The sequence below is a fragment of the Oreochromis aureus genome, linkage group 3, assembly GCF_013358895.1.
Source record: "Oreochromis aureus strain Israel breed Guangdong linkage group 3, ZZ_aureus, whole genome shotgun sequence".
In the NCBI taxonomy this organism is placed as follows: Eukaryota; Metazoa; Chordata; class Actinopteri; order Cichliformes; family Cichlidae; genus Oreochromis; species Oreochromis aureus.
Window position 1 is genome coordinate 83,638,537 of NC_052944.1, and position 19,510 is coordinate 83,658,046.

General features: G+C 39.3%; 2 protein-coding genes across 2 annotated transcripts; one reads left to right on the top strand and one right to left on the bottom strand.

Annotated features, from left to right (window-relative positions):
• Positions 1-2,933: 2,933 nt before the first annotated feature.
• LOC120438309 (polymeric immunoglobulin receptor-like) lies at positions 2,934-7,569 on the bottom strand. The gene is made up of 4 exons (XM_039608723.1): positions 7,321-7,569; positions 6,407-6,742; positions 5,829-6,176; positions 2,934-4,420 (listed from the first exon to the last, which is right to left on the bottom strand). Exons 1-4 carry the CDS (start codon positions 7,379-7,381, stop codon positions 4,035-4,037), a joined length of 1,131 nt encoding a protein of 376 aa, XP_039464657.1. The 5' UTR covers positions 7,382-7,569; the 3' UTR covers positions 2,934-4,034.
• Positions 7,570-8,607: 1,038 nt separating this feature from the next.
• On the top strand, positions 8,608-15,046 carry LOC120438323. The gene is made up of 3 exons (XM_039608745.1): positions 8,608-8,900; positions 9,483-9,815; positions 12,281-15,046. The coding sequence occupies exons 1-3, from the start codon at positions 8,840-8,842 to the stop codon at positions 12,532-12,534; spliced, it is 648 nt and encodes a 215-aa protein (XP_039464679.1). The 5' UTR covers positions 8,608-8,839; the 3' UTR covers positions 12,535-15,046.
• Positions 15,047-19,510: the final 4,464 nt, after the last annotated feature.

The following is a 19,510-nucleotide window of genomic DNA, read 5'->3' on the forward strand; positions in this document are numbered from 1 at the left end:
AGTGACTTGGCTTTATTATAAACTGTAATTCTTTCTAATCCAGTCAAGTTTTTGTCAAAGACGGAGGCAGTGTGATGGTGTGGAGTGAAAGTTAAATAAGGCTTATCATCATGGGAAACCATCTGAAACAGAGATATATCGAGTGGCAGTCTCACATCTCCACAGTCTGGGATTAAATTCTATCATTTGAGATAACAACAACAACGAGCAGCAGCAGATCGTCTGCAGGGCTGCAGCACTTCCTGTAAATCACATGATTTTAGAGAATTGTAAAATGTAGGTAATTTTCTTCAGTCAACCATTTATCATGTAATTCAACAGGTATTCATGTAACTCTTTATTATCACTTACATGCTGCTTATATTTCATTTATTCACAGAAGGAATTCACTCATAGCTGTCTTTGTCTTTTAAAAAAGTATTTTTACATAGATATAGGAAAACAGTGTTCATGAAGGTAAAGTGGACACATATGAACTGAGCAAAACACAACAAACACAAAAACAGGCTGTTTAAAGAAGGTCAAAGAGTGAAGAGTACAAAAGTTTTGGAGCTAGTTTGGTTTGTAAGACACAATCCATCTTACTTTGGTACAAAATCACAAGGAGTGGAGCAGCTGAGCTTCACACTGTCAGGCCATAAAAATATGAACCATGATTTGAACCTGAAACAGTCGGTGCAGAAGTTTTAACAGTGGAGAGATGTTTGGAGTTAAAGCTTTGGTCAGACCAGAGAACAGAGCATCAGTTCATGACACTGACTGCTGATTAAACACTGTCCTCACCGCTGGAATATTAATGCCACACTGTGGGTGGTTGTGCTTCATGGGCTAATGTAATGTACTCATGTTCATATGTTAGTGTTACTGAGCATAAAGTTCTGTATGAACCACACATTCATACAGCACATTCACACACAGTATACACGGCTGTTAATGTCTTTGGACTGTGGGAGGAAGTCAGAGATCCAGAATCCATTTCAGGACTCGTATGACCTCTGTTCCTCATGTCAGCCTCAAAGGGTTCAAAGTTTGTATCATCTAAACAAAAGTATAAAATATTTAAATATATTCATTGTTGTGTATTTTGGGTCAGTTTAGGAAAAGTCATCAAACTCTTCAGTGCAGGATCAGAGAGAGAGAAATATCTGAGTCTATAACAGTTTGTAAAGTCTTTTAAATTTGACAAGTTGGAATCAAAATAAAACAAACACTAATGTCAGCTAAAGAGAAGAAAATACAAACTGTTTTTCCAGTGGGTGTACTTAAGGAGTAAAAGGTCACATAAAGGTAATAAATATATTCATACCAACATAAAAAAGCTTTATATCTCTGTACGGTTCTCCAGCTGTACCACTGCACACAAAAAGGCACTTCAGAGGGTCATTAATATAGCCCCAAAAAATCATTGGATTGGGTGTTTAAGCTGCGGCCGTCTGTCAGGAGATTCAGGCTGCTGAGGCACCAGACAAACAGACTGAAGGACAGCTTTTGCAAGAGGACAATAGCCCTAATCAGTGCTAACAGGTGACCTGATTGGCTACCTCCCTGGATTTTTGAAAAAAACCCCAAAACAAAACAAAAAGAAAAGAAAAAAATGTACGTTACACATCTGGAAAATACGTTTTTATATAGTCAATAAATGGGTTCCAAGTTGTTTTTCCAGTGGTAAACAGAAAAGCACCTCCTTTAACCATTGTATGTATGAAGGAGCCATATCAGACTTCCAGTGAAATAGAATGAGTCTACGGGCTGTAGCAATGTAGCAAATGCTATGGCATTTTCCTGGGATTTACTAATTTTGTATTGAGGTGGCATAACTCCAAAAATGCCAATGTGGAAATCAAGCACTAAATTTTGCCCACTGATGAAAGATAATACTTTGAATATATTTCCCCAGTAATTATCCAGTTTAGGACAAGACCACATCATGTGACCCTCATTTGCTGGATTATGTCCACACCTGGGACAGGCAGGTTTAGCTTCCAGGAAGAATTTTGAAAGCCTCTCTCTTGTATAATGAAGGTGATGAAGAATTTTAAACTGAATTAAACCATGGCGAATGCAAATGGAGGAGGTAAGTATACGAATAAGGCAGGATCTCCAGTCATCATCAGGTAAATTCACCCCAATGTCTTTTTCCCAATTATTTTCATTTTTTCCCCAAGTAATAGGCCTTAACCCTTTAAAATCCCGGTAGCTCTGCAACCATGTAAGCTAGCGCAATACTTTTTTTTGCATATGAAACCGGAGGAGTTGTACTTACATCTTATGCCATCAGCTTGTTCTAGGTCACAGTTTCCTTCCACATATAGCTTTGCAAAAACTGCATAAAAAGCACTTGCAGGAACAAAAACACAATATTCCAGAAACACGCTTTGCCGATCCGATCAGCTGTTCGTAACACTTCCTACGTCCATCAGCGTGAACTATCACATGTCCGCAGTGACATGCCCGGAACCGGACGTGACGTCATTTTGCGGAAATGTAGTTTTTTACCACCAGAGGCTTATGGGCCTGTACTTGTGTTTTAAAAAGTTATCTTTGACTTTATGACTTTCTGTGTCGTTTCTGGGATGCTTAGGACTCATATTGCACTGCTGGAAATAGTTTATTTTGATGCATTTGCTGCTTTTGTTGCAAATTTGCATTATAATATTTATTTTCGTTTTTCCTGCAGTATATAAAAATTGGTGTATTTCAAAAATAAAACTATGAAGACACTCAAAATAAATTTCCTGTGGTGGGAAACTAGTTTGTGCAACTTTTTTGTATTTACAGTTTTGAGGCATAAGCCTCTTAAATTTCTCTAACTAGAAATATATGTTAAAAAAACAAAAACGATTTTCAATTTTTTTGTAGTTTATTGCACTTTTTTGCAATTTATGTAATTACTATGCACGTAATGCATATATATTATTAAAATTTGGGTTATAATGGTTGTATTGATGTATATCAACTTGAAATGCTCCCAAAAATGGAACTACAGCATGTAAAAAATATAATATAAGCTCTGGCGGACTTGGTTCTATGGTAGGTCTTAAAGGGTTAAGTTCTGTATCACTTTGTATATGACGGAAATTCGCCACTTGCCAAAAGGATCTATTTCCAAAATAGTATCCAGTTGATTTTTAGGAGGTAGGTAGGGGAATGAAGGAATCGATGTTTTTGCAAAACTTCGTATTTGCAGATATCTAAGCATATGTGAGGTTGGTATATTGTAATCTCTCATCAAAGCGTCAAAGGTGTTAAAAGTTTCTCCTGAAAATAAATTGTGAAAAAATTTATTTTCAGGAGAAACTTTTAAACCATTTGGAATGCTTTATCTGAAATAGATGGCAAAAAAGGGTTAGAAGCAACAGCTTCTAACCCTTTTTTGCAACAGCAACAGCAGAGAAAAATTACTAACCTGTTGCAGACAGAAGTGCCTTCTGAATTGAAGCCATATTCTAATAGATGTTCTTACAATTGTATTCATTATTTTTTGTTTTTAATTTAGAACTAGGTTAAGTTAATTTAAGTGCATTTAACTTAAGGTAAAGGTAGTTTATACATCCTCTATATATCCCAGAATCAGTCGTTCATTTGTAACTGATCAATGATCCTGAACACAATCAGGCAGATTATTGATCGTCTAGAATCCACAGACCTTCATCTACACTCAGATCATCACACAGCGTTTGTGTTGTCACTTCATTCAGTGTGTGTAACAGCTGATCTCAGGTCTGTGTTGTTCATCTCTCACAGAACAAGTTCTTACAAACAGCTGAAGCTCCAACACAAAAACACTCACTGACTCTGAGATCAGAGCTCAGAAATTCATGTGTGTTTGTAACACAGTTTGACTTTGTGTCAGTAAATCTCATGAACAGCCTGAAGATGAAGAAACTGTAGTTCAGAGTCACTGACAGACAGCACAGACACACACTGTTGGTCTGAGTCTGAACATGATGATCATCAGAGAAATAACATCAGACTCTGAACATCCAGCTTTCTACAGCCGTCTGCTGGATTTTCAGGAGAGTTCATTTATGTTCTTATACCATCTGAATCACAGTTGATGAAGATGATTGATGATGAAGATCAGCATCATCAGTTTCTTTCGGTCCTTGAGCATCTGTCTTTCTTCGTGTTGGGCAGCTCTGACTTTTTGGAACAGCAAGCGGAGACTCAGAGTTCAGCTTTGAAAACCCTACAGATCTTCTAGGCTGCTTGCGACGTTTTATTTTCCATTGTTGCAGTTTTTTGTAGATCTTGACAATAACAACAACAAGAAGAACAATTCCCAGAAAAACTATCAGACCAATCGACCATTCAGGAAGTCCTCTATTCCGTCCATCTTTGTTGTCTCCATCCTCCTTCTCTTTGTCTTCCTTTCCTCCATCTTTGTTGTCTTCATCCTTCTCTTGTCCTCCTGTCTGACCTGCAGGTGAGAAACATGTGTGAGGTGTCAGCTGTCAGGTAGGAGATGAGTGAAGAACAGAACAGAATCCATTTCCTTTCCTAGTTTTAGGAGATTAGGTTATTAAGATTATTCAAAATAATGTATAAAATGAGAAAATGTTCATACTGGTGGATTTTTCTGCTTTTTAAAATTAAGAACAGGACAAACATGATATGACCAAAACTACAGCTGCCACCTTGTTTTGCCATAAAAAAATACATAAAAAATGTATATGAAAAAATAAAAACATACTAGTGGGCAAGTCTAACAGCTCCTTTGGGGTCAGAGGTCATGTTGGGTTCATCCAGCTGTTCTATATAATTTGACCTGTTTGGCTGGTCACTGTACACAATTTACAACATTTATATGTGAAGCACTTCAAACAGTGCAAACTGACAGACTGCTTTCAAAGTTACAGCTAAAACATGACTTTTTAAACACCTCAGTGAGCTCAGTGTGATCATTAACTCAGATATTTACTGAATTAATTTCTGTAAAATTTATAATCCTTAATGCAGCTGTTGCACACACAAACTATGGATTATGGTTTTTCTGGAATTTACTGTGAATAGTAAGTTTATAGTACAAAGATCAGCTTGTATGTTCTCAGCCATGAAAAAATAAAATGAATTGATTTAAAAAGAAAAATCAGAGGAGATGATGGTGTAAGAGATTAACAGTTTATCACAGCTGGTCCAGATGTATCAGAGATGATTTCAGTCTCCTTTAAACTTTGCAGAATGGTCCAGGCAGTGATTCGGGAATTTGGAAACTTACAGATCAGTAACTCTGCTCAGCTGGTCTCATTACAGCAAGAGGGCAGCCATGTTTTTAACACAGCTACACTAAAGATATATACTTTACAATAAGCACTGCCTGTATTCAGATTGATCTAAACATGACCGAGTGACAGCAGCCGTCCTCTCTCTGTAACAGCAACACCTGAAACATGCAGGGAGCACCGAGTCTGCTCAGCTACACATGGATTAAACCATCAGGACATAATATAAGTCAGTAAATTAATGAATAAAAAACTAGCTCAGCTGGAGTCTCACATTGTCACAGATGAGGATGATAACACTGACTCCAGAGTGAGCAGGACACATCTGTGCTAAAGAAAACTGATGGAGGCCATCTGAGTGTGGGTGGATGCTGGACTACAGCAGTCAGTCAGTCGCTCGTCTCCATTTGTACGCTTTGTTTCTGCTCTAACCTTACCCAAACAATGCTGCTCTACAACTATAGACTACCAGCCACAAAGACAACAGCTGGACAAACATCTGTCTACCTCTGACATCCACCAGCTCATCCATACAACAAACAAACATCAACAACCAGGAAGCAGCTTCACCTCTGATCACACACACACTCAACTCTACTCACTCACCTGGTGGATCAACATGAAGGTAGATGCTGTTGATGAGCTTCAAATTGGGTCTCTCTTGGTTTGGTTCTTTTTGGGCAACACCACACATGTATGTTCCAGTGTCATTAATCGTCACATTGTTCAGAATCAAAGACACGTCTCCATCCTTCATCTGTCTGTCCTGCAGATCCACCCGGTTCTTAAAAGATGGATGCTGGTTGGCTGGAGTAATGCTTCCAGCCCGGTACAGAAGCACATATTCATCTCCCAGGTCAGCTCTGCTCCACTCTACAACTCTGATCTTGTTTTTTGGAGCTCGGCATGTCAGATTGACGTCCTGTCCAGCCTTAACTGTAATGATCTTTGGGTCTGAAAGAGGAAACAACACAGAGCAGAGAGGTTAATGGTTAAAGTACAATTATGATCAGAATGATTGACTTTAAATATTTTATTTATTTCCTTAGAAATTTGAGTTTATGTTATGTTGGATTTAATGAACCTCTGAACATCTACTATGTCATTCATACAACAAACAAATATCAACAACCAGGAAGCAGCTTCACCTCTGATCACACACACACTCAACTCTACTCACTCACATGGAGGAACAACTCTCAGGTTGGTGCTGTTGATGGATTTCCATGAGTCTGTTTCTTCCATGGAGACACGACACTTGTATGTTCCAGTGTCATTAATCGTCACATCCTTCAGAATCAAAGACACGTCTCCATCCTTCATCTGTCTGTCCTGCAGATCCACCCGATTCTTAAAAGATGGATGCTGGTTGGATGGAGCAAAGTGACCATTGTGGTACAAAAGCACATTTTTATCTCTCAGGTCAGCTCTGCTCCACTCTACACTTTTGATGTTGTTGTTTGGAGCTCGACATGTCAGAGTGACGTCCTGTCCAGAATCAGCTGTGATGTTTTTCTTGTCTGAAAGAGGAAACAACACAGAGCAGAGAGGTTAAAGGTCAAAGTACAATTATGATCAGAATGATTGACTTTAAATATTTTGTTTATTTCCTTTGACATTTGAGTTTTTAGTCATGTTGGATTTAATGAACCTCTGAACATCCAGCAGGTCACCAGTGACCCACTGAGGGGGAATTTTAGCCTCATGCTAAACATGCAAAGTGTCAGAAACTACAAGATGTTAGCTTCCAAGGAACAACAACATGTGCTGATAATAAGTGAACATAATGTGTGAGAGAAAGCAGCCTCTCATTATAAGACACTGTGAGTCTCTGCATGCTGCCTTTATGGAGCTACAGCTGTTTGTATACACTGAACAAAAAGCTTTGTAGCTGTATACTGACTCCTGACACTACAACACATCACACTGACACACACATCACACTTCTTTGTCTCTGTCACAGCTGGATTACAGATGTTTCCACCCAGCCTCGTGTCTCCTTCACACACAGACAAACTGAATTAAAAGGAGAATATTTCCTACTTCTTGTTCTTCTCTTCTGGGTTTTAGTTAGCTTAGTTTAAGAGTTAAATCTCACCTGCACAGACGAACACGACAAACAGCAAAGTCAAGAAGAGCGAAGCGGTTCCAGCAGACATTTCCGTGTTACCTTTAAAGGCGATCCAACACTTACATGGTTATAAACGTCTGACTCTGTTATTTTTAGTGACAAAAAAAAAGAGTTTCATTGAGATTAAACCTAAACTTTAGTAGATTACAGGTGAAAATCACTGACTGTGATAATGTGTCTCTTAGTCGCTCACTTAAACTTCAAACTTCCGATGAGTCTGTTAAGGAAGTCACGTGACGTTTAGTAGGCTGGACTGTATGACGATCAGAAATACCTTTGTTATAATGAACGTTGAATATAAAGATGTTCAATACGTTCAGTTTTTTTTTTCATATAAGTGCATATGAAGTGCATTCAAGGCTTCAAGGGACATTGGAGAAAAACATAAAAATAAACATGAACTTTTGCGAGATCTAACATAACAATCTAATAATAATCTAAACATAACAAAAAAAAAAACCCCAAAAAACTTCTCCAATGTCCCATTGCGTGGCTCCGTAGGGAACTACTCACTGTCGGTCAAAAAATGTGCAACACCACACGCACTGCACTGCTTGGATTGGTAGCCACACTTCAGCAACCCCACCCATGCTTCCAGCGTGGCGTTTAATTTGCTTCTTAGTCCATTACGGAATGTAAAATCGATATGTAACATGTAGTCCATTGAATATGTGTAGTATATATTACACTATTGTGATCCTTTTAAAAAGAAAACCGCAACAACACACTGCTGTGTCGTGATTAAAAAAGGGAAACAAAGCAACGAAAATGATTCTGGAAAGGAAATTTTCACAAAGGTTTTTTCCTGTTTCGCCAAAACAAAACCAGCTCCTGACATTCTTCTGTTTCACCCTCACCAGTTAGTCTGAAATGTCTGATCTATTCCTGTATAATTGTCTTTCTCTCTGTGTGTTAACCAAGTCAAAATGTATTAATTTATAACCATCTACTAGAGAGCCTCTTTAGACCCATATGTGTGGTGCTGATTACCTAAATATAATTTATATAATTTATAATATAATACATTCGATAGACTGAAACACTGAATGTTGCATCCTCAGCATGTGCAGATACATTTTTATACAGTGACGTCATTTTCAAGTACTTTTGGCTGATGATGGTGAGACAGGTTATGTTTGTGTTGTTCTGTGGAGATCATTCAACAACTGAACCTTTTAAACACTGAGACGTGCTTGTCACCGATTCAGTTATGACGCACGTTATGCTCGTCCCACAGTCCAGCCTACTAAACGACGCTATACCGACACACCCGTGACTTCCTTAAGAGAGACGCTGAATCAGAAGTGTTTCCGCGAACGACTGAAAGACAGATTTCTTATAGTAGTTAGTGAATTTAATTTATATTTGAACCTTTGATTTAATCTCAGGTTTTAAAAGCAAATTTCAAGGGAGTACCCGAATCTATTTCAGACTTAGTCGTTTAAACAAACTAAGAGTCAGATCAGCAGAACTCGAGAACACGGAAATGTCTGCTGTAACTGCGTCACCGTACTGGACTTTGCTGTTTGTCGTGTTTGTTTCTGCAGGTGAGATTTAACGAAGAATAAGGAGTATGAGTCTGGTTTCTGAATAATATTTATTTCTTGTGGGTTATTTTCATATGGATTAAATTTGTCTCTGTGTGTGAAGGAGACACGAGGCTGGATGGAAACATCTGTAATCCAGCTGTGTCAGAGACAAAGAAGTGTAATGTGTGTGTCAGTGTGATGTGTTGTAGTGTCAGGAGTCAGTATACAGCTACAAAGCTTTTTGTTCAGTGTATACAAACAGCTGTAGCTCCATAAAGGCAGCATGCAGAGACTCACAGTGTCTTATAATGAGAGGCTGCTTTCTCTCACACATTATGTTCACTTATTATCAGCACATGTTGTTGTTCTGTGGAAGCTAACATCTTGTAGTTTCTGACACTTTGCATGTTTAGCATGAGGCTAAAATTCCCCCTCAGTGGGTCACTGGTGACCTGCTGGATGTTCAGAGGTTCATTAAATCCAACATGACTAAAAACTCAAATGTCAAAGGAAATAAACAAAATATTTAAAGTCAATCATTCTGATCATAATTGTACTTTGACCTTTAACCTCTCTGCTCTGTGTTGTTTCCTCTTTCAGACCAGAAAATCATCCTAGCTGTGCCTGGACAGGACGTCACTCTGACATGTCGAGCTCCAAAAAACAACGTCATAGTTGTAGAGTGGAGCAGAGCTGACCTGGAAGATGAATATGTGCTTTTGTACCGTGATGGTCGCTTTGTTCCAGATGACCAGCATCCATCTTTTAAGAACCGGGTGGATCTGCAGGACAGACAGATGAAGGATGGAGACGTGTCTCTGATTCTGAAGGATGTGACGATTAATGACACTGGAACATACGTTTGTGGTGTCTTTGTGGAAGGAGAACATTCATGGGAGATCATTATCACCTATCTTCGTGTTGTTCCTCCAGGTGAGGGAGTAGAGTTGAGTGTGTGTGTGATCAGAGGTGAAGCTGCTTCCTGGTTGTTGATGTGTGTTTGTTGTATGGATGAGCTGGTGGATGTCAGAGGTAGACAGATGTTTGTCCAGCTGTTGTCTTTGTGGCTGGTAGTCTAGAGTTGTAGAGCAGCATTGTTTGGGTAAGGTTAGAGCAGAAACAAAGACATTTATGAATCAGTCTCTTCTTCTCTTGCTCTCTAACTCGTCTGTAAACATGTGTGGGGAAACTCAATGTTAAAGCCTACAGCTGGAGGGGGAGGGGAGGGGTGAAGCTGGTGGTTGTGAGTCTGTGAAAGTGAATCCTGCCGGTGCCATAGCTGCTGAAAACGTACTTAGTGCAGACACAAAACGTCCATCAGCTTCAAAGTGTGTCAGAAAAATGTCCACATGATGACTGATGGATGAGAGAGGTCCCATTTTTGTTGTTGTGCACAAATCATTGAACAACACAAACACTTAGAGCTCCTTTCAGTGCTGCCTGTTTTGTTACTGCACACATTTCTGATGGTCCTACAGTCCAACGTAGCAAACATCTCCCTGAAGCCTCTTCATAGAGACCAAAGGTTGGATCAGAGCAGCTGAAAGGACACATCTATGAATGCAGTCAGAGACTTTCTCACAACCTCACACTTCATCTGATCAGGTTTAGACTCAGGTTCTCTGTTAGTCACTGACAATCAAACTAAGGGTTTCATCAGCAGAAATAATTGGCCAGTCTGCTCTAACTGCATCTCTTTGGTTCATATGTTAATAATTTTTAATAATAATAATATTTCCTAAAGATTTATTTTTATGTGGATTCAGTTTGTCTGTGTGTGTGAAGGAGACACGAGGCTGGGTGGACACTTAACATCTGTAATCCAGCTGTGTCAGAGACAAAGAAGTGTAATGTGTGTGTCAGTGTGATGTGTTGTAGTGTCAGGAGTCAGTATACAGCTACAAAACTTTTTGTTCAGTGTATACAAACAGCTGTAGCTCCATAAAGGCAGCATGCAGAGACTCACAGTGTCTTATAATGAGAGGCTGCTTTCTCTCACACATTATGTTCACTTATTATCAGCACATGTTGTTGTTCTGTGGAAGCTTCGGGAACTCAGTTTATTATTTAGTTTGTAAATCCAGAAACTAAAGGTCTGCAGAGCCTTTCTAAAATGATTTTGTGCTGATCTTCAAACCTCTCTCTCTCTATTTATATCTGTATATTGAAGTCCCTTTCATTCACAATGACCTCATTTTCTATTGCAGATAATGTAACATGTAGCACTGCTTTAATGTTCTAACATTCTCAAAGTGCAAGATGGGTAAAAACTGTAATATCTCACTCTTTCTTGACTTAGAAAGTTATTTAGATAACAATCAAAAGACACCAGAAAAACATTGAGACATATTTAACTGGAAGATAAATATACAATCAGAGTTGATTTCATTTGAAAAATAACATCTTCTAATTTCTTTACCCTGTGACTAAAACTGTAAGTGAGTCACAAATGACCTACTGCTTGATAAAAGGTTAACTAATCCTATCCAAAATCACTCTATCAAACTCGACTGTAAAATACATAAACACGTTAAAAGTAAATGACTCTGATCATAATTCCAATACTGTGCTATATGGGGGAATTATTATACCACTTCTGGGCTTAATTAGGCTCCTCATTCACTCTTTCATTGAGACTGATGACTTACACAAACCCACTCACAGAGACAACAAGGAATGATATACAGTGTTTAATATAAAAAACTAGCTAAATGTGGATGTTAAAATCCAATAAGCTATGATTTTAATGATTTTTACCTGTCAAAATTTTTGTGCTATTTTAGATTTTTTGTTTAGAGTGCAGGAAGAGATTAAAGAAAAATGACAGACACATGTAAAGAAAGCTGTTAACACATGTGGTTATCCTAATTGGGCTTTCATCAAATCAGCAAAAAATCCATCCAAAAGTCCGTCTGGACAAAGGTCAAAGGTCACTCATTCGAGGATGTCAATGTTCACATATTGGACAGAGAGGACAGATGGTTTGAAAGAGGAGTGAAAGAAGCCATCTATGTCCACTGTGAGCGACCATCTTTGAACAGAGGCGGTGGTTTACGACACCAACTGTCTGCCACTCACATCCTGGGCCATCTGACCTCAGGAAATCACATGATAGCGTGGGGCCAGGTTTCACAATGAGCTCACCCGAAACCCTGGCTGATTGTGAGCTACATCCGTTTTCACAGGGTGGGTCACCACGTCAAAACTGCCAGAGCAGTGGGATATATACTGCTCTGGCAGTATTGAAATACTTGAAATCTGGAGTTTCCCAATTGTCATTCAAACTTTTCTTTTATCTTTTTTAACCTAATTTACTAGAAAAAGAAATGGATTCTGTTCTGTTCTTCACTCATCACCTACCTGACAGCTGACACCTCACACCTGTTTCTCACCTGCAGGTCAGACAGGAGGACAAGAGAAGGATGAAGACAACAAAGATGGAGGAAAGGAAGACAAAGAGAAGGAGGATGGGTCTGTTGGACTGATAGTTGGTCTGTCAGTTTCTGCTGAGCTTCTTATTCTTGTTGCTGTTGTTGGTTTTTGGATCTACAAAAGAAAACATGATTCTAAACCTCATAATGATCCAGAGACTAGACAGCCTCTTTGCACTCCAGAGCTGAACTGTGACTCAGATGATCTGAAGATGAATTAGAACTCTTCTGAACATCCAGCAGATGTCAAACAACTCTGATGATCATCATGTTCAGACTCAGACCAACAGTGTGTGTCTGTGCTGTCTGTCAGTGACTCTGAACTACAGTTTATTCATCTTCAGGCTGTTCATGAGATTTACTGACACAAAGTCAAACTGTGTTACAAACACACATGAATTTCTGAGCTCTGATCTCAGAGTCAGTGAGTGTTTTTGTGTTGGAGCTTCAGCTGTTTGTAAGAACTTGTTCTGTGAGAGATGAACAACACAGACCTGAGATCAGCTGTTACACACACTGAATGAAGTGACAACACAAACGCTGTGTGATGATCTGAGTGTAGATGAAGGTCTGTGGATTATAGACGATCAATAATCTGCCTGATTGTGTTCAGGATCATTGATCAGTTACAAATGAACGACTCATTCTGGGATATAGAGAGGATGTATAAACTACCTTTACCTTAAGTTAAATGCACTTAAGTTAACTTAACCTAGTTCTAAATTAAAAACAAAAAATAATGAATACAATTGTAAGAACATCTATTAGAATATGGCTTCAGTTCAGAAGGCACTTCTGTCTGCAACTGGTTAATAATTTTTCTCTGCTGTTGCTGTTGCAAAAAAGGGTTAGAAGCTGTTGCTTCTAACCCTTTTTTGCCATCTATTTCAGATAAAGCATTCCAAATGGTTTGAAAGTTTTTCCTAAAAAAAAATAAATTTTTTCACAATTTATTTTCAGGAGAAACTTTTTAACACCTTTTACGCTTTGATGAGAGATTACAATATACCAACCTCACATATGCTTAGATATCTGCAAATACGAAGTTTTGCAAAAACATCGATTCCTTCATTCCCCTACCTACCTCCTAAAATCAAGTGGATACTATTTTGGAAATAGATCCTTTTGGCAAGTGGCGAATTTCCATCATATACAAAGTGATACAGAACTTAAGGCCTATTACTTGGGGAAAAAAATGAAAATAATTGGGAAAAAGACATTGGGGTAGATACATGAATTTCTGAGCTCTGATCTCAGAGTCAGTGTTTTTGTGTTGGAGCTTCAGGCTCAGCTGATCCTTTTGCCGAAATCAGCTTTTTAAATAGACAGTGGCCAAACTGAAAACACAATCAGGATCCATCGATCATCTGCTGTTGAAAGACATCTGTTTTAAGTGAAATCCATGTAAATTAACTTTAAATTAAGCAAAGCTTGTTTGTGTTGGTCTAAATATAAACTTCATGTGACCTTTCCTCTTTAAGTGGAGCCCAAAATAACAAGTTTGCATAGCATGCCTTTCTTTTGCTGATGTTAGTTAATCTTATGTATTAATTTTTTATTATTGATGCGAAAGGTGTATGTAAGTAAAAATTCATGCACACTACTGGTCAGAAGTTTTAGAACACCCCAATATACAGCAGTACAAATAACCGGTTTGAGTTAAAAAAGAAATAATGGAATCAGTTTATGGAACAAAGTGTATTCTAAAGTTTTGGTTCATCAAAGTAGCCTCCTTTGGCTGATAGATCAAGCTGAACACACAAATTTCATTCTTTCTACAATAGAAATCAAATATTCTTCTGAAAGTTTTTCCCATATCTGTTGCAGAAGCTCCCATAAATGTGGCACTTGTAGGTTGCTTTTCTTTCACTCCTCTGTCCAGTTCATCCCAGACCAGCTCGATCAGTCAATAATACTTTCTTCCAGTCATCAGTAGCCCAGTGGTTGTGTTTCATGGTCCCGGCAAGCCATTCTGTCTTATTATGACATCTTACCAATGGTTTTCTTCCTGCAACTTATCCTGTCAATTCTGCAGCTCAAAGTCTTCTCTTCACAGTTGAAACTGACGTTCCTGACTACGACCACAATTTTCTGTAGGAAACACCCACAAGTGTTATGATGGTCTGTCTCTCTTCCATTGTTAATTGCCTTTTTCTCACCATTTTTATAGCAACACATAACTTTCTGCAGTACAATACTGTTCAACTGATGCTCATGAGGATGTGGTACCACAGTGTGCTCCAGCACTGGTTTTATGCAGACAGAGGGGGCTGTAAGTATTCTAGAAAAGTTTGAGCACCTGTAGGCATTAGTAACACCAGCTTTGGTCAACCTCCATTGCTGCAGAACAGTTTTAAATTGTTAACACATTTTGTGTTCCCTGAAAAAACATCTTTTTGTACATCTGAAATGTACATTATTTTTCAGTTTTGGGTAACCTTACCTTTCTTAACCTCTGGCAGTTCAACATTTACCTTTGTACAATTTCCAGTTATTCATTGGACTTGAGCAATTTGAATTACAATAAATAACCTGAAAAAAATGGGTCATTCTAAAACTTTTGACCGGTGGTGTAGTTGATGTGTAGATATTTCTCTCTGATCCTGAACTGTGAAGTTTGGCACTTTTCTTAATTTAACTCATGCTGCAGGGAGTAAATACTGTAAAATTCCTCACCTACACTCTGTGTCATCTTCAACTTCACCTTGTTAATAAATATTTACAAACAGTTAATACTGGATTGTGTTACTGCGATTAGCCTAAGTCAGAAGGCACAGTTAACATCTGGAGATTTACATGTAAGAGAAAGTTTACTATGTGGCGGTGCATGAGGAGTAGACATGATGTGGTTTCTGAAAAAGAATCATCGCAAGATAAATACAGTTAATATTACTTGTCTCAAATGCCACCATGATAATGTTTTTATGGAGTTTCATCACTCTAATTGTGTAAGCATGCAAAAAATGCATGGTGCATTTATAGATTAAAAACAATTCTTAACTGCAGCACAAGATGGCAGTCGAACACAAAGAATAACAGTATCTTCATTCAGGCTGTCAGACCCCTCTGTATACCAGAGACACAGTTCTATAACACCTCTGCTCCTCTGCCTCCATTACCATAAGGCTTTAATTCATCAATAGTCCATGTGCAGAATAGTATTTGGCCCTTTAGTTCTGTACTGTTGTTGCCTCAGACGCTCAACACCGTGAGGGTCATTTGTTCTATAAAAATCAAACTTGAATAGCTCAAAGATGTAAGTATTAATTGCATTTGTTGTTTTTGCTGTTTTTCTTGATACACAAAGAACATCCCCAAATCCAAACCTGTTTGTTGTTTTCTTCTGAACAAACAGAGTTTAACAACAACGTCTCTTCAAAGTTTGGATTCTAATGATAATGTGGTCTCAGCTAAAATCACGTGTTTTTGTTTTGCCAGTTCCAATAGAAAAGTATAATTAGGTCATCTAATTTTTGCACAATGCCGAGCAAGCCCGAATTCTATAAATTCACAGAAAAAGAATTATAAATAAATGGGTTATTTTCTGGTTGATCCTTTGAGTTGGGTGCATTTAAATGCAGATGCTCCAAACAATCATAAAAGGAGCTTCATCAGAGAAAATTGCTTTACCCAGTGGTGTGCTGAGGACTGGAGTAAAGTTCCTGTAATTTTTGTAGAACATCAGTCTGTCCTTGATATTTTTTTTCTTTTTTGGGGGTGGGTGGGGGGCCTTCTTTGCTGCCTTTTTTGACACCAGGCCATCCTCGAAATGCACTCACACCTGCCTGCTGCCGTTCCTGAGCAAGATCTGCACTGGTGCCACTCTGATCCTGCAGCTGAATCATCTTTAGGAGGCAGTCCTGTAGCTTGCTGGACTTCAAGCCTTCTTCACAACAATTGAACCTTGGTCCTTGAAGTTTGTGATGATAAGATACGTAAATGGTTGATTTAGGTGCAATCTTAGTAGCAACAACATCCTTGCCTGTGATATGTAACAATAATGGCTGCACATGTGTTCTTGCAGGTAACAAGAGAGGAAGACTGATTGATTTCAAACATCACCCTTATTTTAACAATTCTAATCTGCTAACCCTAACTCAGTCAGCATGACATAATGATCTGTAGCCTGTGTTAATGTAGCCACTAAAGCTGGTGGGTTTAAATGTCACAAAGGTCTTTCATAATACAGAGGGGGTATTTCTTGTGATATATGTGTATTGTAGCCAGGTGAGGTTAGCTCGGGAAGGGGGGGGCAAACACTAAGGAAAGACCCAGAAGAAGAAAAGAAGAAAAGCTGTTAAAGACAGGGAAAGTTAAGACAGTGGTTTGTGTAGGGTAAGCGAGGAGAAAAAATTGTTTAAAAATGCGGATAATAGAAGCAGAAACGAGGGAAAAGAAAGCAGTTTTGAAAGAATTGCCAAAAGAAATCCATACTAAGAGAGAAAGGAATGGAGGCTGACGCAGTGTCCACCTCAGTGTCTCTTCCGCCTCCGTATTACACAGAGAACAAATCATTTCCCAGTTCATGTACTTTTTGTGCTTCCCCTCGTGCCCCAGTACAGGCTGGTTTGCAGAGCTTGAAAGCCAATGTCGACCAATAGAGCGCCCCTGTATATAAGTCGCATCCGCTCTATTTAAAAAAAAAAAAATACAAGCGGCACTCTGCTATAAGCCGCAGATATCTATGTTGAAAAATTAGATATTTACTGCATGTACAGAACGATTTTGTACTGTAAATGTACATGTATGTACCTGAACAGATTCTTTCCGAACAGTGCCTTTTAACACGGCACTTTGCTGATTAAAACAGAACAGAACTAAGAGAAAATAACCGGTATTTATTTACCTTCATTTCTCCTGTGTTTGAAACCACAAGTCACTTTAATCACTTTCGCTGAAACTCATGAGGTCGTCTTCTTCAGTGTCGGAGTTGAACAGCCTCAGAAGCGCTTCGTCACATCTGTCTCCATCAGTCTCGCTCTCCCTGTCACTGTCATCCTCCGGTGAAGTTGGCTCTGAAGTTGTGCCGCTCTCTTCGTTTAGCAGTCCAGCATTTCGGAACCCGTTGGTGATGGTGGATTCTTTCACAGCACTCCACGCTGTTATGATCCACTGACAGACATCCGAAAAGGATGCTTTTCGCATGCGGCCAGTTTTTGTGAATGACTTTTCACCACTTGACATCTCCCACTCAACCCTTAGTGCAGCTTTAAATTTACACTGATGTCAAGTGGCTGCAAATACTTTGTTGTACCTCCAGGAATCACAGCTGGAATGGAGTTTGTTTTCTTGATCGCTGCTTTCACAGAATCTGTGATGTGGGCCCTCGTGCTATCCAAAACAAGCAGTGCTTTTTTCCAGTAAAAAAAATCCTCTCGGGCGCTTGCCATAGCACTCTGTTAACCATTCCTTCATTGGGCATTCTATCATCCACTCTTTGGTCTTAACTTTGACCACTATGCCTTTCGTGAGTTGTTCTTTCAGCATAGTTATACGCTTAAAAATCACCATTGGTGGAAGTTTTTGTCCGGATGCCGTGCATGCCAGAACACAGGTAAAGTGGGTCCTCTCGTGGCCTGTTGTTTTCAACAACACGGATAATGCACCTGTCTTGTTAATGGTCCTGGTCAGAGGCAGATCAAACGTTAAAGGTACTTCATCCATATTGATTATGTCGTCTGGTCCAATGGAGTTTTCTTTTATCTTTTTTTTTTTCAACGAATTTGTGGAAGTTTTCAACTTTTTCCTGATAGTCAGGGGGGAGTTGCTGACAGAGACTGGTCACCTGCTTTTATGTCCTCTGAAAGCTTTTCTCGACTTTTGGTATTGTATGAGCTCTTCCTGCTGCCGCCTCCAACGTCTCACCATAGATTCATTGACGCTAAGCTTGCGTGCAGCAGCGCGGTTTCCCTCCTGGATAGCAAGATTGATGGCCTTCAACTTAAAACTTGCATCATACGAACATCTTTGTGTGGTTTCCATTATGAAGGGGATTTGAAAATAATTACCAGTTGCTAATTTGCCGTGCGTGTTCTATCTGCTAAAGAAAAAGTAGTGTATTCTTCTTTGCATTGATTTTTTTTGTCTGTCTTATTTTTGATTCCAGTTCTGGTTAGAGCGCCCCTAGTGGTGGAAGAAAAATCCACAGAATACCCGCACCTTTGTATAAGCCTCATGGTTCAAAACCTAGGAAAAAAGTAGCGGCTTATAGTCCAAAATTCGATACTTTCCCCTTAGATCCCGCTCTGCACCATGAGACCCACTCCCAGTAGCCGCCGGCCCCAGCTCAGTGGCTGAAGAGCAGCAACTGTCCCAAGAGGAAGCAGGAGGTGACCTCCAAGCACGGCATGCATTATGGGCTGAAGAGACAAAAATGAAAAAATGGGGATGGAGAAATAAGAGGAAAAAGCGGAGAAATAAGGACAGATGGCATGGATATTACGTCCTGCCAATCGCCATGGATCAACCCGAATATTATCCCACTGATGATGAGCGGGACGATACAGAGGAAGAAGAAGGCAGCGGGTAAGACGAAGAATGAGATGCGGAGAATGAGAATGTGGCGACAGGGGAGAAGAGGAGACCTGCAACTCCCGATGGTAGAAGTGGCAGGGCCCGACGGACCCATTTTGGTTCACAGACCATGGACATGGTCAGACATCGCTGACGCCACCAGCCATTTGTCTGACTCCCTAGTGTCGGGTACAAAGTTCGGTAAGCAGCTCCTTATTTTTTGCAGAGAATATTGTTCCACGGGTCAAGAAACTACAGGGAGTGCAGAATTATTAGGCAAATGAGTATTTTGTCCACATCATCCTCTTCATGCATGTTGTCTTACTCCAAGCTGTATAGGATCGAAAGCCTACTACCAATTAAGCATATTAGGTGATGTGCATCTCTGTAATGAGAAGGGGTGTGGTCTAATGACATCAACACCCTATATCAGGTGTGCATAATTATTAGGCAACTTCCTTTCCTTTGGCAAAATGGGTCAAAAGAAGGACTTGACAGGCTCAGAAAAGTCAAAAATAATGAGATATCTTGCAGAGGGATGCAGCAGTCTTAAAATTGCAAAGCTTCTGAAGCGTGATCATCGAACAATCAAGCGTTTCATTCAAAATAGTCAACAGGGTCGCAAGAAGCGTGTGGAAAACCAAGGCGCAAAATAACTGTCCATGAACTGAGAAAAGTCAAGCG

Bases quoted from the DNA above. Each gene is read 5' to 3' on its own strand.
- LOC120438323 (XM_039608745.1), top strand. From the start codon at position 8,840: ATGTCTGCTGTAACTGCGTCACCGTACTGGACTTTGCTGTTTGTCGTG. The intron at 8,901-9,482 runs GTGAGATTTAAC...TTCCTCTTTCAG, and splicing joins TGTCGTGTTTGTTTCTGCAG to ACCAGAAAATCATCCTAGCT. The intron at 9,816-12,280 runs GTGAGGGAGTAG...TCTCACCTGCAG, and splicing joins TCTTCGTGTTGTTCCTCCAG to GTCAGACAGGAGGACAAGAG.
- LOC120438309 (XM_039608723.1), bottom strand. From the start codon at position 7,381: ATGTCTGCTGGAACCGCTTCGCTCTTCTTGACTTTGCTGTTTGTCGTG. The intron at 6,743-7,320 runs GTGAGATTTAAC...TTCCTCTTTCAG, and splicing joins TGTCGTGTTCGTCTGTGCAG to ACAAGAAAAACATCACAGCT. The intron at 6,177-6,406 runs GTGAGTGAGTAG...TTCCTCTTTCAG, and splicing joins CCTGAGAGTTGTTCCTCCAT to ACCCAAAGATCATTACAGTT.